General features: G+C 43.7%; 3 protein-coding genes across 3 annotated transcripts in view; 2 read left to right on the top strand and 1 right to left on the bottom strand.

The window, feature by feature from the left end:
• The first annotated feature begins 158 nt into the window (after positions 1-158).
• LOC128730418 (NADH dehydrogenase [ubiquinone] 1 beta subcomplex subunit 3) lies at positions 159-864 on the top strand. The gene is made up of 2 exons (XM_053823466.1): positions 159-244; positions 405-864. Exon 2 carries the CDS (start codon positions 419-421, stop codon positions 755-757), a length of 339 nt encoding a protein of 112 aa, XP_053679441.1. The 5' UTR covers positions 159-244; positions 405-418; the 3' UTR covers positions 758-864.
• LOC128730417 (protein Rae1) lies at positions 806-2,011 on the bottom strand. Its single transcript, XM_053823465.1, has one exon. It carries the CDS (start codon positions 2,009-2,011, stop codon positions 926-928), a length of 1,086 nt encoding a protein of 361 aa, XP_053679440.1. The 3' UTR covers positions 806-925.
• A 2,518-nt stretch (positions 2,012-4,529) lies between these two features.
• Positions 4,530-25,908, top strand: part of LOC128730228 (low-density lipoprotein receptor-related protein 1) — a 63,428-nt gene continuing 42,049 nt past the window's right edge. Inside the window, exon 1 of the mRNA XM_053823262.1 lies at positions 4,530-4,941. Within this exon, the coding sequence (XP_053679237.1) occupies positions 4,530-4,941 (412 nt within the window). The remainder of the gene's footprint in view (positions 4,942-25,908) is intronic.

Raw genomic sequence — 25,908 nt, 5'->3', positions numbered from 1 at the left:
TTGTGAGCTAGTTTCACTTAAAAAGTATTGATCTACATAATAGCTTGTATAAACATTTATCCTTTTAGCTGTTATTTGCAATTTTCCAGTTTTCAACAGTCGACTGTCAAGCAGCGTTTCCTTACCCCACCTGGTGAACAGTGTATTTCATTTAAGGAAAAAAAAAACATTGCAGTTTGCTCGATACATAGTGAAATTACCGAAACCTGGTCACACGTATTATCTCAGAACTTAGTACTGTGTGGTAAGCGAAATATTTAAACTAACCGGTACTGGTAAATGTTTTTATCGCTGAACAAGTTATATATCTGTTTAATTTATTTCAATGCGCCGAAATCAAATTATGTAATGCTGCGAACTACAACTGGAATGTCAAACTGTGTACACAAATCGGAACGTATCAGAATTGTAGGAAACGATGGGCCACGGTCACGGACACGGACCACCATACAAGGTGCCGGATGCGTCCATCTACAAAGTAGCGGATGCACCAGAGCTGGTAGAAGTTGAGCGCGCACTTGCCCGTCGGGGCTTGAAAGATCCGTGGCTAAGGAACGAAGTGTGGCGTTACAACGTGAAGCAATTTTCGACCCACCGCTCCCGGCTGATAACGTTCCTGTTTAAAGGATTTCCGATTGGATTCGCCGCCTTCGTTGCTACTATTGGCGTGGAATATGCCCTCGGGGTTGATTACCACGGTGGCCATGGACACGATAATGGTCACGGAGACAAGGACCACGGAGCCGGTCATCACTAGTCGTTACTGGTAGAGATTCTAGGATGACGTTTTTTGTTGCTGTCGTGGATTAGACTTTATTTCCAAAATTCTGCATAACGAATAAACTTATTAGTTTTGAAGCAGAAACAAAACAAGTAGCTCGAATGTATGAAGAATCAAAACGACCGTGTATTCACGCAGCAGTTCTTAACTCGAAGCCCTTGGTTTCAGTTCATCGAAGCACGAACGCAGAAAAATATAAGTCTTTTTCTGTGGGTTGTAATATTCGTGTCCTTTCGACCAGTCGTACCCAACTGCATATGCAAAGATCTGCCCGTTGCTATTAAAACAGCATTTAGTAATTGATTGGTCCAACGTTTCGGACGACTTCAGCTTTGTTCGGGCGTCTTTGTCCCAGAAACTGAACGTGCCATCGGAGCCTACCGTAGCCAATGTACCATGCAATGGATGAAAAGCGATGTCATTCACCGCATAGATGTCTTGATATCCTGTTGATCCGTTCGAGCGATGACATTTGAAAGTAAAATTGTCCTTCGGATTCAATGGACTAACATACTGGATAGCTACTCGGCCTTCAATACTTCCGAGCGCATAGCCGGTGGGAGCTTTCTTCTTGTCGCGAAACACGGACACTGTCCTATGTTGATATTTAAGAGGGCTCTCCTGTTGCTTGAACTGAGTTGGCTTGTTTTCCAGTGAATAAATCAACACGTGTCGTCCTGCTGTACCAACGACAGCCATCGGGTAATCGACATCGGCACAATAACATCGCTCCGGCAGTTGAATCGACATCATGGGTTGCGGTGTTCGCGTGTCCCAGAATTTAAGCGTTTTATCCCAAGAGCCGGTCATCAGGCACGTGTAGTTAGTACCTTTTACCCAATGGCAAGTCTTGATGGCGGCATCGTGTTGCGCAACTTGGGCCACTTGATCCGAAGCTAAATCCCAGCATTTGACCTGTTTGTCCGTCGAAGCAATGAATACTTTACTGCCGTCGTCTGCCCAGCACACATCTAACACCGGCCCGCCCATGGTCTTGATAGACTTTGGTACTGTTTTTCCTGACTGTTCCACCTCCCAGCAACGCACAGTGCAGTCCCAGCTACCGGCGATAAGAAAGTTTTGCTGCAACGTGGCCGGACTAAACTCCATTGCCGAAACCGTATCCTCCGGTGGCGAGGTGACTTCAAAATCCTTCATAGGGTTAGTCGTTGTTGTGGCTGTTGGACTACCAAAGCCGGGATTGGCGCCAAGCGTTTGCGTACCGAACATATTGGAGGATTTCTAAGCAATGTGATAAAAGAAGCTTTTATTTAACTTTACACAATTCAAGGAAGGGGACATGTGTATTCAAACCTCGGACTTCCTTCAATGCTAGCAAACAATTTTTACTTATTTGAGTTTTGTTTAGTTTTTCGATTAAATTTTAATGCAAATGCCCGCGGCTGTCAATGTCAAAACATGCGTCTGCTGTTATCCTAACAAAAAATTCTAGTATTGTTTATTTGTTCTACTTCGATACTTGATAGAGCAAACCCTCGGTAAAAAGAGGCAGCGGTCTCGTTAAAACTCGTGTTTTTATTTGACAATTAAAGTAAAGAAACAGTAGTTTCCAACTAAATGAAGTAGTGCAATTCTGATACAAATTGTAAAGAATTTATTTACCCTTCCCTCTTGTCTACTGTATTTTCACTTATGCCTTCACCAGTGTCGTTACCATCACCCTTTGTCTAAATGTCGAGTTCCTTCCATTATATTTATAATGAACAAACCATTGCACAGCCTTTGAACTGGTGCAAATGGTTTCAGAAATGAAAAGAAAGTCTTTCGTCCGATCTTATTTCGTTGCGCTGTTTGACAGCCCGAAGCGACCTTCGTGCGACGAACAGCTTCGGCTATCTTTAACACGCTTGGTGGTACACAGCACCAAATTGTTCCCAGGGTTGGTTCAAGCTGGCCAACCTTCGCATCATTCGGACGCGTCGGGAGTTTGTGAGCCGTCAAACAGAATGTTGTGAAGCAGGATTGTGAGTTAGAACTGATTAGGAAGTCACCGTTATAAGACCGGCTGACAGGATCGGCGAAGCTGTTTTCTGAGCTGTGTTTTGTGAAAAATGCACGGTTCCACGGTTGGTCTATAGGTTGCTGGGTGTTCGTGCGAAAATCGTGAGTTTTGGGTACGTTGGATTAGGTCGTGGGTAAGGAAGTGTGCCGATCGAAGGAAGAGTGGATTCGGTTTGTTGACACCTCGCGTTGTTCGTTCCCTTACCGCGAATTCAAGCAGCATCAGCTAGCAGCAAATTACGTTAGCCTCGCGGGGGTACTCGTGCAAGCATGCCCATCGAAAGTTCTTATTATAGTGGATTTTTGAATATAAAAATATCTTAAATGAGCGAATCGACGCTCACCAACGAAATCATCGTCGCTTCGCTGGCAGGTTTGAGCAGTGTTTAAGATTGCATCCCGTACATTGAATGGGTGAACGGGCTGGCACATGAATGAAAGGACGGCCCGCCGGAAGTGGCCCGGCCGGTTGCTATGAGCGCAGGTAGAAGAAAACGTGAACCAACAAAAGGCAAGAACGAAAATCCGGAGACCGTCGTGTGCTCGTAGGCCGTTCCCCTCGAGCAGATGCGTATGTGCATGCGTTCGGCAGAAATCGAGCCAAGGCGGCAATGGTGGCCTATGAAAATCGGCGTAACGTTGAAAAACAGAACGGCTACCACCCAATTGGTGGTACGATAGGTAGGATAGGTACGACCAGTTCAATTAAAAATTTCCCGAATTGCTCGCGGCATCAGCACCGCTTGTCGGCTCCATCCCACGTGCCATGGGGATTGGTTGTTGTTTTGGTGTTTTCCTTCTTGTTTTTTTTTTTCGACTTCCCTCCCCGCTACGGGGACTAAATCCTCCCCTCTCCTCCCGCATCCCATTGGCATTAATCCATCTCGCGCGTTCTCCCACGGCCGTTTCCTTAACGACCGCTGGCATTATAAGTGTGTATGTGCGTGCCTGCGCGTGTCAGAGGCTGGATTGCGAGGAGTGATGCAGCGCCTGCTGCCGTTGTTGATGGTAGCATTTCTTCTTTTTGGCGGCTTTCGTCCGGTCCGTAATAACACCGCACCCTCTCGATGGAAAACGCGAAACCATGAAAAGCACGAAGAAAAAGCAACCGGTTCGCGGGGTGCTTGGGTTTGTTGGTTCCTTGCGCGATTTGCGTGATTCCGATCGTGTGTATTATTTTTTTTTGTTCGTTCGTTTTCGTTAACTCGTCGCGTCTGGACCCCGCTGGACGGGAATAATGGCGGTGAGCGCTTGAAATCTCAAAAAAAAAAGATCCCTCTAACGTGATGTTGCGATCTCGGTATCAGTTGGTGCCTGAGAACGCACTCGAAACCCGGACTCTAGGATCATTGTGAAAATAGCAACGGCAGCATCTCGGTGGTCGTGCTCTCTGTCTGGATCATGCCAAGCCAAGCCAAGGGTGTTGTGTGTGATTTTGTTTATTCGCTTCATTTTCAGCGGATTGTGTAATGATTGCTTGTAACCGACAGAAGTGTAAGAGCGGCCTGGTGTAACAGAGGGGCTTCTGGCCGGTTGTGTTGCGCCTTCCACGGTCTATGGTTTAGAACCGCGCCCGTGCTGTGTCCCGTGCCCTAGTGGGTGTGAGGCGAAGGTTTGCCTAATCGAAGGAAAAAAGTGAGTGTGGAAAGTGTGCGCGCGTGTGTTTGTCGTGTGTGACGCGGCGGGGGCAGAAGTGGTTGCGGAACGGGGTGCGCAAGGCGCCGCCATGTCCGCCAACAACAACAGCAGCAGTGATCGTCTTCGCAGTGCTCCTCCGGTGACCCAGGCCACTGGCGAATGGCGAGGAGGCTACCACAGCTGCTACCAACAACGGCAACAACACACTCAAGGCCACGGGGATGCGTCGTCGATCACTCGCGCGAAAGCTGCTTGCGTACACGCCAACGCGTGTTTGCCTGCGTACCTCGCGTTCGCGTTACTGGTGACGTCGCTGGCCGTGGTTGGGGTGGGGGGTGTGTCAATGACCGGGCCCGGTATTGCCAGTGTGCAAATTTCAGGTGCAGCTGCACCGCAAACGAAGGCCACCGAAACCGGTTCCGATCTTCGAAGGGCGCCTCGATCGCCGGTCACGACTACGGCAGGGCCAGGGCTGGGGGCTTCAACGGAGGAACCCCAAGGTAAGTGATTTTTGCCGATGAGTCGTCCCAGAATATTCGAGAAACGATCAAGACCTAGAATTAGCAGACCCCCTGGTGATGGAGCCGTTCCCGTCACACTCCTTGGATACCGCCACTATCAAGGCAGCCCCTTAAGGGCCATCCATATAAACTCGCTTCTGGATGTTCACTTTACAAGCTTCTCGGTCGTTCGTGTGTGATTGTGGGATTCCGGTGCTATTCCGGTGCTATTTAGATAAATAATCTCATCCAATTGCAATCCACGGTGTTGCCCCTGGAAGTGGTACTCTCAAAATTTGGCTTTTTGCCTGTTTACACCAAAACCCCTCCGAGATAGCGCAGCGTTTAAGGCCGAGCGAGGCAATAAAAACAAAACACATGAAGAGATACACTCCATTCGTAGTGCTCCGTTCTTAATGTGGCTTGAAACTCGTGGCTGATGTATTTTTTGTACTTCCTTTAGGTTCTCAAACCGGCTCGTGTACCTTTTTTTTTCTTCAGTATTTTAATATGTTTTTGTTGGTTGGTTGCCTGAGCGCGTGTATGTAATTCTCCATCACCATGCCGTGAGATTTACTCACACTGTGCTCCCGGATTAAATTGCGGTTTGTCTTCTCGAGATGTAGCTCTCCTTGCGCCACTGCTGGCAGAAGAAGAAAAGATGTATAGAATATTGGTCCGGTAAAGAGAACGCAAATATTTCGTTGTTAATAGCAGCTGCTTTGAAAAAGTTTTTGTGCCTCCTTTTCCAAATTAAATTAACTTGTTTGTCCGAGAAAAATGATTCCAAGTGGGTGTTGGAGTCGGGGAACGGCGATGTTTCACTTCCGGCAACATGGGACTTGATCTGATTTATTGGCATGTGGCAAAAGGCTAACGAATTCCATGGAAAACTTCCTTTCGGGATAATGGTCATTTGGAAGTAACATTTTAGTGGACTTTAGACGCCTCAGTGTGTGTTTTTGATATCGCATGCATTAATAAAAATCCCTATAACACAGCCATTCCTTTATCTTCAGCCCCAAGAGGCGCCCTTTGGATGCGCTTCACGGCAGAGCGAATGGAAGGTGAAACCTGCCAGGCTTATCAGCATATTTGCTGCGCATGGACCGTGTTTGTGGCACATTTGCAGCCAACGATTTCGCAAACATGTTTGGATCTAGTGCAAATCGTAATTCCAATAGGGTGCAGAGTGCACGGCATCGTGATAGGGCGCCTGGGAATCAATCAATCGTCTAATCACATTCATCCGTCGTTCTCAATTTCTGTGGGGCTCTAGGAGATAAGAGGTAACGAATTCAGCTTGCACGATCCTTCGAACTGGTATCCATTTTCCGTTCGAAGACGCTAGGAAAAAATATCCTCAGTCGTAAAAGACGAGATACATAACATTTCCAAGAAGTATCCTTTGGAAATGAGGTCAAAATCTAGGTAAGGAAGGGAAAAGGATCGAAATCCGTAAGTTCGCGAGGGTTACCGATTTTACTTTGCGTATGCATACAATCCAAATTTTACCCGAATTCATTAACCTTTGAAATGGGTTTGGCGTTCCTCGTGAAAGGGTAGTGTTTTGATTCTACTTTTTATATCCATATATTGATAGATGCTCCTAACAACAACGGTCTTTTTGCGATATTTGGATCCTACAACCTCCAGAAACCTACAACCTCCAGAACTATGTCTGGTGCTGCAAATGTGTTTAGTAAACGACTTAAATTCATGAAATAGTATAAATATATGTTTATCTAATTTTGCATATAACTATATGATCCGTATTCTCCATGTAAACAATGACCTATACGTGATCTAAATTTCTTCAGTATTGCAACTTGTGCCACTTAACTAGATTACGACAATTCTAGTCGGTACGATGTGACGCAACCGAAAATAGTAAATAGATGTGTGATGATGGTGGTACCAAAGTTCTGCGAATCTGAAAATTTCCGCACAAGTTCTATCCACTCAGGATTTTGTAAGCTGCTTCGAGGTAATTACAAAACATGCGCTATCTTTTCGCAATACCATACACTATTTGGTTTCGTTCGAACTTGCTTCTTGCAAATGCAGTTTGTCGAATATATTTCAACGTATATTGTTCATTATTAGATGCTCACCAAAACGAGAATGAAAAGTGCTCAGTTCTATGAGCCTGCTTGTTAATAGCAGAAGCAGTACGCGAAACCATTTTGCGAGTTGTGAAACCGATGATTTAATTTGCACAAATCGTCAACCTTCGACAGGTTTTAGGCATGGTTCGATGATTTTCGGCTGGATAACGTTATTAAATGAACGCTAGTTTAGCTATAACGATGTGTTGGGCAGACCCCCACATGTGCACATGTGTTCGCTGGAGCTGGATAAACACATTTCGCTATTTCTTCTCTGTACGGTTCTGTCACGGCTCCCTGGATCCGTGTTTCACACGTTCAGCCGGAACCTGAGAACGTGGTTTCAGCTGGATTTGTTTGTTTGTTCATGCCGGTGTGTCTTTTTACTTCGGGTTCACGGGGCACAGATCGATGGGAAGTGAAAATGCACCAGCGCGATGATAAAACCGTTTGTGGTACATCTGTTCAAGATTTTATCTCACCGGACAAAGAGCAACCGCGGTCTGGGAACGCTATTCTGCCGGTAAATAGTGGTGACCTTTAAATACTGCTGTGTAGTGAACACTTGAGGGTATAATTTAAAGCGTACCATCTGCCCGACCCTGTGCTTTCATATAGATATGGCCCGTGAGTGATATACTGCCATAGTTAATCGAACCTTTCTATGTACAGAATGAATGAATTCACGTGCCTAAGTATTACTTTTTGTGGGATCTAGTGGTCGTATAAAAATATAAATAAATGTATCATCATGTACATTTCTTTGCCTCTGCGGGTGTTCGGAAATCCCTTTCCCAAATATCCTCCCATCGCAAACGACCATTGCGTATGAAAGCCTTTAATCGTCGGCTTCGATTGCAGTATTTTCATGCGAAAACATCCGTGAAATAATACTACTGGGAGCGCTTTTACGTAAACGCCGCTCATGTGACGGCCCAGTAATTTTCTTCCGTTTCCGATCCACTGCTCTCCGGCTTTCGGCGTCCCATCGGGAGGCTCCTGCATGCTCCCCCGACGCGATAGCTTTTAGAGCGTAGGCCACGATCTGAGAACCGAAAAATGTGTACCTCATTACGGCGGGACGGCGATTTGGAAGCCCTCAGAGCCAAAGCTTGGCGATTGTTCCTTCTGGGCTTTTCGCCCGTCTGGAGGCGGCCCCTACGAAGGGATGATTTTCCCTCGAGGAGGAAGCACTCACCACACACACATACACATTCACGCATTTTCCCAGCACACATCTCAACCAACAAGGAAAGAGTGTCTTAGGTACGAGAGGACGGACGCGAGGACCGACGAACGGAAGCGAAATCAATTTTCGTAGATTGTTCGCCCGCAAATCATGGAGTCTGTTTCCACTTCCTTCCGCTCCTAATACGTCTTTCACGCACCGATGGGAGCCTGTTCGGCGGGAAAAACGCAGGAAATCTGGGAAAAACAGTCGGCATCCTGCGTGGCTCAAACTGAGGCCAGGGGCAGGTGAAAATAGATTGAAAACGCACGGAAGTAGATGGTCGCGAAGGATGTGTGTGTGTGTGGGTGCGCGCTGGTGGATGGTTTTCTTTTTCGCTTTCCCGCTTTCATTTGGCGGGCCGGCATATCAGATTGGGCTGTGACTCTCATTGGGTTAATATTACGCTAGTAGGCGGTCCAATGGGCTGGTGAACCGTGAAAAGGAAATAATATTGCGCTTCGTTGACACGTGTAAACTGCGCTGCGTGATTACTTACTATTGAGCACTGAGGTACATTATCTCTATTAGGGAAAGCGCCCTTGCTTAAGGATAGCGAGATAGAAATGGATATCGATTTGTTTGCTTGTTCTATGTTCACGATTACGATTTCACGCGGATAAAGGAGGTGTCAAAAGAAATCGAACCAAATCTGACAGTAATGGCGTCTTTATTGCGCCAATTGAATTCAGCCCTCGCAAATGATTTGTGAAGCCGCGCTTAGGACTGTCGAGGTTTGGATTTTCAGCTCACAAGCCAAGTTCGATCGCTGTCTCATTTAATCGCCATTTATTCGAGAATGGTGTAGCGAACGTGGCGTTTTGAATGATGAATGCGTTTCCACCGTGCCGTAGTTGCAAGTAATTAGCAGCCGAAATAATCGCCGTTAGTGTCCCGCTGATGCCCAGCCCCTCGCCAGAGCGAGCAGAAATTAATTAATGAAATGAAACGCTCCATCCAACCTTCGTCATAATCATAATAATAATTGAACATTGATTGCTTTGCGCCAGGCGCACTATTGTTTGAAGCGATTTGCACCGCTGGGCATGGTGTGGGACTGGAAAATAGGTCGGTGTTCGACCGAGCAGCGTACCTCCTTTTGCCGATGCATTGCCTTGGTCAGGTTTTGCATACAAGCCCAACAGAAGGAAGCGTCCTGACGGCTTGATGATTGATCGGCAATTTCATGCTCATATACCCGTCCACTATTTGCATCAGACCACAGATGTTGCAACACAAACTCGTCCTGGCAACGATGAGACGCTAAAGTACGCCATGGAGGCAGGACGACGAAAAATGTCGATAGAAGGGGGCACCACAACGGCTAGAAGGTAAAACTGCTGCCAGCAAATCAATCTTGTGTGTTCGCCATTTCTTTACAATTTCACTGCCAATGAAATGATCCTCTCGACGCCCTTCGTCCTTGGGCAACTTACATACTCAACGGTCCCGGCGGTAACCTTGATTACCTGTCCTAGGTAAAGCGGCTCGAGTGGGGAGAACGTTGTGTCTGTGTACGGTTTGGGTTTCAATGGTCGACTCCCGTTCTCCTACACGTCACCAACCGTGATGGATCTATTCAAATTCAGTCGCTCCCAACAAAAGTCCAATCAGCTGGAATATCCCCTATTTCCCCCAGTTCCGCCGACGTCCTTCTTTGTGACTCTTTACACATTGCAACACCCAGACCAGACCTACGAAACTATCACCCAGCAGTAGCACTAACCATTTGCAGCTTCGAATGGTATGGAATCGACGCCTTCTTTGCCCGGCGTGAGCTGCCCTTTTATAGAGCGGAAGAGAAGTGCGAGGCAAGGATGAAGTTCGGCATATTTGGGGAGACAAAAAGCGGACATCAAATTTGTATCAATTTTCCACCACATCACATCTTCGCCGCCGAATCTATCCCGAAAGGGTTCGTGGTTGCGATGGATTTCTCGTCATCTCTATTCCCACCGCCGCGTGGCAGATCCTTTCGACCCATCACAAATGACGATGGGCTATCGTAAAGGGCGGGTGTTTGAAAACGCGTGTGCATGTGATGGTGTTTCGATGTGCGATCGTTTCCACCGCTCGGTGGACTGCATTTGACTGCAGAACAACCGTGGCTTTGCCCAAACCAGCTCTTATTCCGCCAATGCGAGTGTCGCATGGTTGTACGAAATGATTTGAACGAATTGGATACGCTGGTTCCGCAATCCTTTGTTACTACGGCTGCCGAGGAAAAAACTGTCTGGACAGTAACGAAAGAATTTTCCTGCCGAAGCCAAGCGGAACGAGGGGGTTTGAGTGTGGTATTCCGAACCTTTTCAGCATTCGATCAATGAGAACCGATTGGAACCGCCCGATTACGGCTGAGTACTCTGCTGGGTCATCATTTGATAGGAAAAAGGAAAATTTATTCGCTGAAATTGAATGTTTGGGGAGTGACTGTAACCCGAAGCAACGAAATCAACATTACACAAACAAATGTACCGATTGACCAAAATGTTGCAAAACCAACCACTCCTAATCGTTGAGGCTCTTTTTTAACCCTGCTTCGTTCCAGTATTCGCTTTTTCGAGTGGTGGTTTAAAATACTTTTCTGGCTTAAATTATCTCTTCCACTGATCTCAAGGCGCTATGCTCCCACTCGTGATCTCGAATTTAAATAGCAAAGCTAACCCTCCCGTGCCACCCACTTGACTTTATTTTGCTTCTTTGCTTTATGCTTCTGAGATTTCTTAGCCCTTTCTCTCTAGCAGTGGTCTGGAACGATCTGGAAACTTTCCACGGCGGAGTTAAATCGTATTTTCATCCTCCCACTCATTTACATCTCAGACTGAGAATGAGGCAACATTTATGGAAAACACTCGAGTGGCTGTAAATGACGCGTGGTCAAAAGTTTACGCTTCAAAACGGTGCGTCGCTCGCTGCGTTTGTTGAAGGGCAAACCAATAACACTCGAGTTACGTAATACATTTTTATTTAGATTTCTCTTTCTCGGTTGTTATTGTGTACTTCAATTTAAAGAGAACACAAGTTATTATAACTCCAAGCGGCTACGAATGAGATCGAAATGAAACAAAAAAAAACAGTTAATTAGATCGATTGGAAAAAAGCACAACCACATACGACGAGAGAAGACGATAAAACAGCAGGAAATTTGAAACCGAGCACAAACGCTTCTGCACCATATCGTGCATCCATAATTACGAGCATTTGCAATATAGTTGAAATGATGTATGTGACACCATCACCGTTTGACGGCTCGGCTGTGTGATATCCTGTGTTTGGATGAAATCTAATCGTCCGTCTCTGGAAGCACTGCATTGGTACATACGGAATCAACTTCTTTTCTACGTCCCCCGGGCTCTGAACGTGACATCATCCGATGAATGCTTCGCCATGTCCAGCATAAACCGATGGTTTGGACAAATAGAGAGAGAAAGAGAGAAACATGAATGAATGGACTTAGGCACAATCTATCAAACATTACAATGCATTGTTTCATTCAAACACACAATCCGAAGCAGAAAAACTGTTCTGGATGCCTTTCTCGGTTTCAGCTATTGAAGTCGTTCGAAGGACCGACAGTATTCACTGTATGTTGATGTATGATGACACATCTTCGAGGGTCTCCCGTTAGCCAGCTGCTTAATCGTTGCCGTTTTTAGAACGATGAATAGCGACGTGATTTCCGATATTAAACTTCTTCTTTGGTCGCTCGGCCCATCCTTATTTGAATGATTATTAATTAAAGAAGCTTGAAAGGTTGAGCCATTAATAGAGCAAAATGTTGCGTAATTCGCGCCTAGTAAATTGTGGAGTGAAACTTCGTTGCAGATTGCAAAAAGCGTCATTGTGCAAACTTATACATCAAAATGAGCTTTTGGTTTTAGTTTGTCATTACTTTTTGAGTCTAATTTGCTTGTTATGTGCGCTTGCCAGCGAGTTTGAATATGCCAAAATGTGTTATGGAATTCATTCAGCGGCACGCAAACCGCCGAATTCATACCGTAGAAAATAAATGTCCTAAATATTTCCTCTTATGCACGTCCTCACATGCAAAATTGTTAGGCCGTGAGCCTGAAAACTCTGCACCATTCTTGTCACCTATTGTGGTGCTAAAAAGGATTGTTGACAACCAGCACTTCTTCCCGGCATCTCGCTGCGGAGCATATTTTCCTTCATTTGAAGTATTTTTTCACACACCCCTGAGCTGCGTTTGATGAAAAATGTTGAACGTTGGTTCGCCTCACTGTGGTAGAACCACCATCGTAAGTTTCTGTGCGATCACATAAATTCTGATCCGAATGCTTACAATCCAGTCTCTTATCCTGTGGTCTTCTTTACCCAAAAACATGGCGTTCGCTTTCTAGCAACGGTTATGGTACAACCCTCGCGGTTTAGATGTGTGCAGAGCATAGTTCTGTCCGATGGCAAGGGCTGCACGATGGGACGCGTGCAAAGTAGTAATTGGATGCGGCGAACTTTCATCCCTTTGTCCTTTTGTGGTCAGGACAAATACACATTTTTTCCCATCTGGTCGGTCGTGATTGCGAGGTTTGAGTTTGAGAGATGCTTTGTTGAGTGAAATTGGAATTGAGAAAGCAAAATGGGTCTATTTAAATATTCAAAACCAAGCCATTGTGTGCTACATCCTCTAAAGGGGAACGTTCTCCTGCAGATAGCTCTCATTTTTCAATGGCCGGGTGCTCGTTGAAAGAGTGGAGCATGTTCGCTCTTGATAATGTCCTTCAATTGCCTGTGAGTACGCCCTAAGGGAAGCCAGGAGGGCTACAGCAAGGGAGATTTCCACTTATGGAGAAATTCATTCTCAACTAATGCGGCAATCTCAGTAATTCTACTTCTGTTTGTTCTTTAAGATTTGGGTTACAATAATACGATACTGTGCAGATTAAAGCTATGGATTATTCTACATGAAGTGAATGGTTTATTGAATCGTTTTATAACGTTTGAACACCTTCATACTAGTTTGCTAGTAGCATGATAACTCCCTTCAGCCAATGCAGGAAAACCATAGTAAATTAGAAAATGCAGACGACGCATTTAGCGAGGCTCAAGAAGGCAATTATTCTATCAGCGCCAAGTATCTGTCATATATACCCAACAACTTCTCCGCTTCCAGCAATCCGTTGTCACACGTGCCCATACCCGTTCAACTGTTCGGTTTTCCTTTGTCAAAGTTTCAATGTGCCACGAGCTCTTGCTTCGTGAACTCCTCAATTGGTTTCAATTGATTTAAGTCGCTTGAGTATGTATGGGGTCGTGAGAGTAACATACGTAATTTGTTGATACCTCAAGAGAAAAATGTGCCCTATGTTGTAGAAAGCGCTTGCCGTACATGATTAGAGATTGCTGTAAAAACCCGCAAGCCAATACTATGAATAAACCTGCAAATAGAGTCACAATCACTAGACGCAAAAAGCCAATTCAATATACATTGAATCAAATGCATAGTAGTCCCCCCAGGGGCTAGCACAAGGTTTATTCTTAACCATAAACTTGCTTGACCATTTGTTTACTGTCGACACTAAAATCTGCTCCTTATCAACACACTTCTTGTCTTGAGACGGATGAATCGAATGAGCCGGAGCATCGTTTTTGATAACGACCTCACAAGCAGACACGGAAATTTCCGGAGCATTACAATGCGAATAATGAAAACCTTGACTGAGTTTTCACTCCAGCAAGCGATCTAGATAGAATGCATTTTAAGTGTTGCATATTTCAATCACTTAATTAGAGGTCATTATTTTAACTGGTATTACAAATGGTTTGGTTTAATGTAATTATGTTATCATACGTTAATGATAAAATGGCAAGATGACTGCCGCGGAATGAAAATATCTGTGGACGAGCATTTCACGCACAAGAGGATTTGAGGCATTTTTAATTACGCCGCTTGCGCATTTCGACTGCGTTGAGGAACCAAATGTTGCCAAGCGAACAAACACTCTGCGTGCCGCAAAATGGGTAGCGAAGCTAGTGAAACAGTCAAGATCGCTATGCCCTTATCGCACACCTCGTAGGTCAGAGGCATCGTAAAAATGATTTTTTTGCTTGGCTCATATGGAAATGCCGTCGCGTAATACTGTTTGGGCGATTTCGTTCCCAAATCCATGGTTTATACGGGGCTTCGCTCGGTCTAACGCATCGGTATTAGCCAATCTTGATGCTGGGCACACTTTTTAAACAGCTCACTCTAAAGCATTTGCGACATCAATCAAACAAACGCGCTTGTGGTTGTATTTGAATTAAGATTATAGCTTCCGGGAGAATTTTTACACTTCCTAATTAAATCTCTAAGACGATGCTGCTGCTTATGGTTAAAACTAAAGTAACTTGTGTGACGGTAGGACGTGTGATGTTATCGTAGGTTGTAGATGTGATATTGGGCTGTGTTGACGCAGCTGGCGATATGATAAAAATTGATTTAAATTTTGATATGGAAAGACGACAATAAGATAGATTACATGGATAACATTACAGCACCTACCAACGGTGTGCTAAATATTGTCACTTTGCCAGCAGTTACTTTGCCAGCCATCACGATCCTTTTGGTAGCGTGTCCCCAAAAGAGAATTGAGAAATTATGCCATTCGTTAGCTGCTTTCGTCGAAGCTTACAGCCCTGTACTATGTTAGTGATAATGAAATTTTGATTGAACAATCCTAGCCAACGAACGAAGAGTGAGTGGGGGGCTTATTAAAACATTACCTGTGTCGATGGTCGTGGAACGCGGTCGCTGGGATGATATCACCTGGTTTGTGATACCAACTCGCGCCATTAAGCTACCACTCTGTGCTGGCTTTACCCATGAGGTATAGCTAAATCCTCGTGACACGTCATAAATTGCGCTCATCATCGTCGGTATCTTCGTCGCCATCACCATCATCGTCACCAGTCACATCAGCTGTTTCATCATTATTATCAGTCACTTTATCACCACGATTATGCGACCACGATCGTGCGCTCTTGATGCTGCTCCGGTGATACAGTGAGAAATAATGATGCTAATAACAATAACATTCAACATCAGTGAACGTCGTTTAAGACGCCCATACCATCTTTACATGGGTTAGTTCCTTGTGCGTGCTACCGAGCGTAGTTGATTCGTTTAGTGTCTTCTTTTTTATCGTGACTATGTAATATGGAATCGTTTCCAGATGGAATCTATCCTTGCACATTTATAAACATGGTATTACGACGAAGGAGCTACACGAGATCGCAAGATGCAGGTGTTAAAATCAGTAACGTGCTAAACGGTGATAAGAATTGCTTTTTAACTTTCCTATTTTTTTTCAACGCAATCAAACATAAGATGATATTTTCTTTGCTGTTATCAAGTACCAACCCTTTCAACAGTCAATAGCGCTGCTTCCGTTTCGAAAGAACGTGCGGTAGGTACGTTAGACTTTTTTGGATTTTATTTTCTTTTCGGGCCAAGTTGTTTGTGGTGAGAAGCGTTCGTGTTTACTTTAAAGTTTTGAAGTTAGGGGAACTTTTATTTTTTCATGGCCAACGTTTAATATTAGCGTTTTTTGCTCCCTTACGGCAATGCTTTGGCAAGAGACGACATTTAAGTAATTAATTTCCTGTCAAAGGCAGACTAAACTTGCTCAGTGACTAGAAGTGGTAAGAGAAGGTGATTGGAATATCGAGTCTTGATCTATAGCAAGTACTGATCCATTCGAAAAAAATATCCTTGCAGTGCAGTATGTTGTGCTTAACTTTAATTATATTTTCTATGTGGCGGCTTTTGTGTAGAGTAAAGAATCGTTTATGTAAATAAAAACTCATTTATTAGTGGTATCTTGCCGAAGAAGGATATAAACTGTGTGTGCCGAAGAAGGATATATGAACTGTGTGCCGAAGAAGGATATAAATATCACTTTTCTTGCAGCCGAAAAATTTTGCTGTGTTTTATATTCAATAATATTCATTACAGTCTTCAATGACATCGGAGACAGCATTTCTAAGCCGCCAGCTATAAAACTGAAATCTCTCTTGCTTCATGTGTTCTTTAAAAAAAAGAATAAAAGTTTGATAGCCACGTCATCTCAGTTTCGCCTAAAAAGTCTCGCAAAGCTTTGTTTATTTTGCATTCAAAATCAAACGTATGGATAAAAATAGTTCACTAAACGTAGTCATGAAATCGTATTAAGTCAGGTGTGTAAAGAATAAGTTATGAGGAGATGCCATATCATGTAGTGCTCACAAGTGGAAATATCATTTCTAGAGAAGGTTATATATGCGCATGTTTATACCATGTTGCGACGACAATGATGTTGAGTTGCAGCAAACCAAGAAATTTTGGTGTTTCGTGGAATCATTAATAATAGCAGTGTCCGACGAACGGTGATTGTTGCCATGTGTCCCGACCATCTCTGGTTGGTGTTGCCAAGAACCAGCTTTAAAAGTTTTCCAAATACATAATTGGCAGCATTCCAGGCGGCAAGTGATACAACCTCCGGTCAGCATCCAGAAAGTCCTTGCAAGGATGCAAATGCATGTGGGTTGCTGCAAAGTGATACCGGATTGTTTGGCAACCAATCAAGGAGCCACAAACGATGGTGATCTTAGTAGTGCCGCAATCAAGCACGTGCGCCTGCCTTTACCCCTGGTCGGCTTGAACCTAGGCAGCTGACGTTTAAAATAAGATTAAGGACGTAGTTTGGTGTCATTTATCTTATCTGTCCCTCGTCGGCTAGGCCGTCTCAAAAAGGTGACATCATTTCTCTGCCGGGCTTTCAAATGTTATGTTGCCTCCCGATAGCCGCACTAGACAGCATCACCAATCAAGCTAACGTGATCAATCTTGGTCGAAAAAAGGACAAAATAAAAAATTCAGACCACAATTGTTAATCAAACTTAGTTCTCGATTAACTGGAATGCCGAAACCAAGGGATAAGATTCAAAAGCTTGCTCACTTCAGTGAGCAAATGCTCACATACTTTGTCTTGGCCCTGACGTTTGACGTTTCTTTGGCGTGCTTAGTTTTACACATTTACAATGGCTATGCATTACGCTACTTTGGTTTATAAATTCTGCTACCGAGCCTTCGATTGGTTGTTCGTGGGTTATATTTGGAACTTATTTAAACCAGGATGAGGGATGCAAGAACGCGTGACACCTTTTCCATTTTCCCGGCTCCACCTCAGAAACCGCAAGATGAATGATGAACTCTGGCCGGTAAACGAGGCTAAATGGGGCTGACCAAAGCCGGTTGGAGAATCTGATCGGGCTGATTGAATTTCGAGCTTGTTATAATCTCGTTAACCTGCCGAGCGGGTAGTTGGTGGGTTTTTCGCTAGCCTTTTCATGGAGGCCGTCAGCACCCGGAAGGAAATGCACTGAAAGTTGAAGCCTGTTTTGGCCCGGTCTCGAGTCCTCGAGTGTGATGACTTACGCACCAGGACGGTGGTCTGGAACGGGCGGCAAAGACGCGCAGCTAGGTGGCGAAATCTGTCAGAAGAAACTTTTTCAATTTCCTCAAGGGCGGTGGTGGGAGATTCAAATGGTTTCGTACAACCACAAGCGGGAGCAAAAGTGCACTTCCTGGTCCTGGTGGCTTTCTGGTTTGGTACCCTGGTCAGGCTTGCCCGAACCGTCAGAGCGACAGCAAAGACAAGGGACTCATCAGGAAAATGTGGAACGGATGAGGAGCACATGAAGCAACCAGAAGCAAGAGCTGGTGTTCCTCTCGTCGCCGTCCAAGGAGCGAAAAGGTCATCGGAAAAATGCAGAACAAGCACCCGACAGCCCACGCTGGTGAGGGTATAGGATTCATGGGATGGGATGTCCCTAGACCCTTATTGTGGTTGGCTCTCCACATTTGTCGCTTGCGGCGACACAGAGTTTAATGAGAATGCAAATAGAAGCCATGTCCCTCGTGCAAACGGGCCACAGTGAACCGCCCGTTCGCACAGTAAATAACACGTATTGAGAACAACGTCACCAACGAGGGACGAGCGAGCAACGTTCCAGCGAGGAGAAGCAACCATGCTTTAGGATAAGCAAATGAGCATTGCCCTCGTTTCGTTCGTTTTTGGCTTGATAGCAGACAGTGCAGCACACGAACGAATGATGGATTTGCTGCGGGTTGGATCCTTGCGTCCAGATCCGGTATATGCACTGCTGTTTCGGCAAGCACCGTCGGTGGCTGGGAATATTGAATAGCAGGTAACGGGTTTGGAATATGGGCGTACGATGACGTCGAACAACAAGAATTACAAATTAAAAACCAGCAAGACGCGGTGTTCCCTACCAGACATTGAATAGAGCTCGGTTCGGAGCTTAAAAGAGGGAGCCAGAATAATGATTTTTTGTTTGTTTTAAAAACTGTGGTTACATGTTGGAACAAAGAAATACATGAATAATCAAACCTACCCCTACCGACGGTAGACACATAATTAATCATACGTCGCTTGTTGCCGTGTTCTTATATGGTTTCATCTAGTGTGAATCAGCAACTCAATGTGCTTGATATCGGAAGCTGTTCTTAGCGACATGACACACCAGGTAGATATTCAAACTGCTGCATGATTTTCCTTATCTGAAATCTAATCAAAATATGCAAATCATCAGGTTAGCCAGAATGTTGTCTTACTACTTTGTTTCAAAGTATTCGCGTATGAATCAGTGTTCAAATCAGATTTTATTTCTTTCTACTGGAAATGTTTCGATACTGAAATGTTCAGTTCTTTATTTCATTTCATTGACTGATACTTGATACTACCATACGAGGAGTTGTGACAGTGGGTTGAAAGGAATGGAGAAACAATAACCAAATATATGTTGTGGCACGTGTTGATGGCGACCGCAGCACGGATCCGGGATTTTATCTGTTGGAAATCATCGAGCCGTTGGTTCCACGGAAAATTATGACCATACGACAACAGTATGAGTAATAAAAATTCAATTCAATTGACCGCAGATGAATGACAATGAACAACGCAGGTGTACGATTGCAAATAAAATCTGCAATGAAACACCAATATTCATTGAACAGCTATTAATGCACTTGATGTCCGAAATGAACTTTACGGCAATTTGATTAAACTCAGATTGATTTTCAAATGTTCTCTGGTTTTCCCTTATATTCACACCTTAATTCTTCAATCTTATGTTGTTGTTATTCGCTAGAATAAAAAAATGGTACAAATCCCTACCATGACATCTTTAATATTCTCGTGTAGATTAATAACCAAAGTGCTGTGTGCAGGATTTTTTCTTAATTCTTTTTTTTAGATTAATGGTCGATCTTTAACAAAAACGAAATAAGTCAAAAGATAATAATGGTGTATTGTAACAACAAAACACGCATTATTGCAGAATGTAGTTACATATTAAACATAATGACTTTATTTCATCCATATCTTCATCTGGATTTTATGATGAACAAGTTCCATCTTCATGAACAATGTGGATGGTTTTTTTGCGCGAAGCAGTCCTTCGAATTCATCACAACTTATCCTGTGTGCTAGCGTTTAATTTTATCTTTTTTTCTTCTGTTCTTTACTGGCTTCTCTCTCCTTTCTCTGCCGCTGTCGAAGCATCGGTTCCCTTCGCATAGCGCTAAAATTACAAGAAGCAAGCTGAAGAAACAAATAATGGAAATTCTTGTGTAACTTTCGTTCGTTCTCTTCTTGTCCCAAGAACTTATTGTGATTGCCGCGAAGCTAACTCCTTCATCAGCTTATGCACGTTTCCTGAGCGTCAGATGCTCCAGGAGCCAGTTTGTCGTAGAAAGTCTTCAATTTTAGATTGTAGCCTCGCACCTGGAATCCCAGGGAAAGCGTTGGATGAAATCCGTCGTCTTTTTCATGCGAAAACCCGCCGTACGGCTTTGAGATCTTTTGATTCGTCGCTAAAGCAAGCCTGTGTCATAGCAACACATTTTCGCAGCGTCTTCTCACCGCGGTAGCAGCACGGCTGAGGAAAATGTGAGAAAGTTTTTCATGGAAGAACTATGAAATATTATGTGCCAAATTGATAAAGTTATGCGACCGAAACCAGGCGCGTGTGGAGTGGCATTCAATGAATCTCTTTTATGTCCTCCTAAATGCTCACGCTATCTGTATGAAATTGTTTCGCGATGCTTGGGGTGGAATCCTGGCGCGTTTTTTCTCGTCGAATCGTTGGGGATCGAATTCTTGACGACTTTTGCATCGACAACTCAATTTCTGTGTGTCCTTTTTGTTGTTTCCGATTTTTTGTCGAGTGTTTCGTGGCCCAACCCTCAATTCCAAACGTTCGTTTGCCGACGCTCTAACGACAGCTTTAGCGATCAAATAGATAGCTGTCTGACGCCTGGATATTATTCCGCTCCGTTTTCAGCAATCGAATCCAACCTAGGATTTCTTCCGTTAGCAGCCTGTTATTTTTATGATTTTTTTTTTCTACCGGAAGTGGGACAAATATTCCTGCGCTTCTACTCCAGCGTTCAACGTGGCTTCGTTTTCATTTCTCTCTTGGCCATTCCAGAACAGCAGGGTCTACCTTGCTATTTCGATCCACGAATAGGAGATATTGCCAACTGTAGTGGTGTGGCTAGTTTCACGTCTCTATACGTCGTTGCCGTGACACTAGTGTCGATGTCCTTTGAGTCGCCCCCGCTGGAACGCTCGTTTGACGCCAAATGCGCTCCAAAGTATACAGACGCGGGTCACAGAGTACGAACAGCCTGCTGCTGCTGGGTTGTCCCGTTTGAAGTCATCAACGAACGAGCTTCGTTTTGCACTAGAAGTGTCCATTACATTCCATTTCCTGCAAATGGTAACGTTTTCTGGTGATTCTGTAAAAAGAAAAACGACAGTACCCGTATCCGCCAAGGCGGAAACCAGTTTACACACTTCAGCCTGGACAGGGTGCATGGGCTCTGAAAATGTTTTCCAAACTGTAGATCATTAACCGTTTATGCAACAATTTTGTTGAAGTTTTATATAGTTTTAGTTGTGCTAGGGCTTTTATCCATAGAATGTGTATTTTTTAAAATTTGGAATGCGATGGATGAAATGTGATGTGTACATAAATGGCGACTAGAAACCTCTAATGTCGGAAGCGTAGAAATAACTTTTATTGCATATTTAGTACGAAAGTAAACTAAGAGCCATTGGAGGAATAGGTGAAGACGAGAGTTTGCATGACTAATTGTTTAAAGTTTACAAGATTACTTCTGTGTTGTCAAAGCCGTTGAAAACTTTATGATCCAAAGATGTGAACATGGCAAGAGTTGCCGTCGAGGGATAGTTGCAGGAGACTTTTGCGAACAGACAACCTGTGTCAATGCTGAACGAGGATGTCGGTATTCGTCCTGTGATGCTCTTGTAGAATGATTGCTGCCTTGCATACGACGGCTGGTGTTGTCCATCATTTCTTATGCTCGTGGACAAAGTTGAATGCATGCCTTTTTTGTTGCTCCCAGTATGAACGTGCACATATTCCCTAACAATATTCGATGTTTTGCTAACTCAATGAAGAATGTGCTGTATTGACACCCAGAAAACTTGGTAAATCCCATCGTTTCCTGGCGATGAGCAGAAAGTTTCAAAATTCACTTGAAACTTTTCGTTGGATTAAGGTAACTTACTAAACTCTTCACCACTAGGAATTGAGCAAGAAAAAATAAAAACGTTTGTTGCGGCGTTCCAACACTGAGCGAGATTGAAAGAGGGTGTTGTGGCATTCGAGAGCCAAAGATTGATGTAAAAAAACACTCGTTCTTTATGGAATGAAATTGCTCTTGTGCCATCCTAATCTCGCCACTGATGTACGCTTCAGCTACGAACAAAGTTAGTTTAGTCCAATGTGATTGAAAGTTTCAATAAAGTTCCATCGCGGTTGATGAGATTTCGACTCTAATAATGTTGGTTTTGTTTCCTTAACTTGATTGATGACTCAATTTTGTTATTTTTTTTAGCATTTTTTTTGCAAATTTGTGCATTAAAAGATTTACTTGAGAAGCTTTAAATTGGCAGCCTGTATAGATGACGGGGATCAAATTAACATTTCGATAAATATCTCGTTAAAGCTTCAGCCTAAAATGGAAACATTTTTCAAGCGAAAACACAATTCCTGTCAAGCATATTTCCTCCACGGTAGAGTTATGCGGAAAATTATGAACATTAAATTACACTGGGGCAAAGAAAAAGATAAACGGGATGTTGAAGGAAGCCTGCAGTATGTAAAGGAACAAAATTGGTATTAAATTCTTCGTCATGTTGCGTAGAACAAATCCGAGAATGTAATAAAACTGCTGCTCTACGGTTTGCTCAGCGCTGTTATTCACGGCTATGCACCGTGCAAAATTTTAAAATTGTACCTGTCGAGCCTGGTGGTACTTTGTCGCTTCTCTTGTACGGGTTGTCTTGCACTTATTACAGATGAATGAAAAAACACTGTGGAAACTGAATGGTAATATATACGCCATCGCCATGGTATAATATACGCCATCGCGACTCGACCATGACGTGGACGACTCGTCCGAGAAATCCACCTCAACGACAATATTAACTTAAGTTAAATTATATCGACATCAGGATTCGAAACAAGCTTGGTATAATATTGCGTAAGGATAGCTTCAACGTTTCCGGTCTCGACAAGGACGATTGTTGCAACGTTGACATGTATAAACGGAGAGAAACGAACAGTCATGGTTGTTTCCTTTGGTTGCGTTTCGGTTTAACATACATCGTATCTCGTATTCAGTGATCTGAATGCGTAAGATGCATATGTAGTCTGAATGACATAAACCAAATTTGTTATCATGCCTCGAAATGAAGCATGACAAGTGTTTTCTGAACTTTATCTGGTATTGCTTTATGGAAATATACATAAAAAGAGCATGAGCCATTGTATCTGTCATTCGAGGATGAGTAAGCTAAATCGTTACAGAAACTTTCAAAAGTCAATCGTCCAAAATATTTGCGCTAGATTTCGTTACTTGCGGCCTGGTCAGCAAAGAATACATATGGAGCATTTTAAAGCTGGAATATATGTTGTAAAGCAGAGCTTAAAATTACATTTAGAACAATTCGGATTTGTTGCACGCACAAATAGTTGCTTAAAGAACACCGCACCAAGACCAGATTGATTGCATCATTTTCCTTAACCTTATCTTGGAGGAAAAGCTCTTACCACTCTGGCTCTGATGCTCTCCTGTTTTTTTCGCAGTGCAGTGCCGTCCACGACACGATGATAAAACTCATCTCTCTCACGCTGTCGTTCGTCTATTGGTGGTCTCCTTTTACTAGATAAGGAAATGGAATTGAATTTTATTACGTCTGTATCGACGCAAAATTGCAATCAACCTAGCAAGTCAAGCGAAGGACGCAAAAGAACGTGTACGAGGAGAGTGCCGCACGTGGCCGTGGAGAGTTTGACGACGGGCAGGAAGTCTTTGGGGCCGGCCTGGAGATATCTTGGTGATAAAATTAAGATCACCTCGGGTTCGAATCCGAACAGGAACCGAGAAATATCCGTTTCCGCCCCTGCATTTTACCCACGCCTGGCCAATGATGCTGCCTGTTTGTCGACAGCTAACTAGCGTGAGCTGGCTCAACTAGGAAAATAGACTTGGGGCTAGGCTAGGGTCATTGCTTGGATAAGTCGATCGGATCGTGTGCGCTGGTGGTGGTTAGCCACCGAATAAACCAGCTCCTAGCATTTTTCCAGTCCGATTTGACTCCAGTCTGTTACTTGCTCCACCTCTCACCTTCGACAGCCACTACATCTCTATTGGGTGCGTTGGCTGTTGGCTCCCAATGCCTGAAATACCAAGGCATGATAATCCATCGGATAATCTGTACAGTCGGCTGGAATATCGAAACTAAAGCTGGCTGTAGATGATTCTCATTTGCAATTGACATTTTAGGTGCTTGTGCAATCAACGTAGCGTTGATATTAGAAAATTGAATCTGTCGTCTCTCCCCTGACACCTTTCGGGAGAAAAGTCGGTCAATTTTCTATCAATTTCATTAGTGCAAGGGAACGATGCGGCTACTCCAGATTGGCTCAAACATCTGCAGCTATGTCGTGGATGGAGGAATGTTTGCTTAAAGTAAATTGGTGGACTTTTCTATGGTTTCCACCTCCCCTGTTGAAATAGATCTTCATTATTTATGGTCAAACGTAATTGACGACTTGCAGGAATTGGAAGTTTTTACTTCTAGTGTACTTTGCATAATTGGAATTTGTTCTCCAATAGTAATAGCACTCAAGTTTTCTAGTGATTGGTTTTATACCGAGCGAGAACATGTCGATCCCGATATGCTTTTGAAACCTCTAGGACAGAATGCAAAATATTCCTCTCTGGAATGAGAATGGTACATTATTAGTATGTTTCCACGATCCGTAATGTTCAGCCGCACCTCCATCAGGAAACGGGATTCACATTGCGTGCCACTGCATTAATGTTTTCATCTTTGCTCGGATCAAATCGCAGATCTAAATTACGCAGGGTGAAAGTAGAGTTTGATTTTATGGGTGACTGAAAGCGAGCGGCAAGTAGGGCCACCAGTTGATTTTATGCAAAAAAATCGACGTGATAACGCCGCAGCGTCGGTTTTACCGTGAAGAACTCTAGCGAATATGCTTGGGGCCATTTGTTGTTGAGCTTCGACCGAGTTTGAGTATCGTCATTTTGTGGGGAGCAAAATATGTTCACCATTTTATTTGTTCAGTACCCTTATCAGAACGAAGAGCTTTGAAGGAAACTTGTGGAAAGGAATAACATTTGCGCGATGGAATGACGCTCGTAGTTGTGCTGCTGTTGTATGGCATTTTGTCACATTCAGTGTTTGGGGAGGAAGTTCTCTTCCTGGTATCTGAAAGAGGAAAAACTTCTTATCGTAAGACGGAAGTAAATTCGGAAAATGATTGGAAAAGTTTTTGTTATTGATGTTGCCTTATCCACTGCATTGGCGGGTAAGGACCGTTGTATTTGTTTCATAAATCTGTGTCTAAAGCTACTGTATAGATTGTTCGGATTATCACGAGGATGACTACAACATACGATATCAAAATCATGCAGAAAAAGATTCAAAATGTAAAAAAAAACTTATCGTATCATCTTCTTCGGTGTTTTTTCATGCATCTTTTTTTTGCCCATTTGTTTCGATACCATGCTAGAATCTAGGAAATTTCCACTCATTTTAAAATAGAACCTTGACATAGGTCCTTTCTGAGGTCAAAAATCTAACGAGAATCAGAAATTGGGCTATAGACTGGTAGCTGTGAAGTTTATAAGTTCATAAGTCCAAGAATTGTTTCATGTAACGAACAAGAAAACCATGATGATGGTCCAAAGGTAAACTGGTCCAACATTGGTCCGAGTGTAGGATAGGGATGGGCTTTTGATGTCGTTGCCAATTGCTTGTAACCACCGAGGGGAATATAGCAAGTCATACTGCGCTCGAGCTAAGTTTCGATAGATCTCCGTAGCGGAGGGAATGAGGCCGAACGGACAAGAAATTATGACTGATACAGCACGCCGGATAGCGCAAATCGCTTTTCGCAGTACCAATCTAAGGACGACGAATGCTCTCCTACAAGGCATCATCATTATCTTGGTGGAAACTGAGCCCTCGAGCACTTCAAAGAAGGAAGAAATGCCTTCTTCACTCT

This window comes from Anopheles nili, chromosome 2 (assembly GCF_943737925.1).
Source record: "Anopheles nili chromosome 2, idAnoNiliSN_F5_01, whole genome shotgun sequence".
NCBI classification, from domain to species: domain Eukaryota; kingdom Metazoa; phylum Arthropoda; class Insecta; order Diptera; family Culicidae; genus Anopheles; species Anopheles nili.
This window is presented reverse-complemented; position numbering and strand designations above follow the sequence as displayed.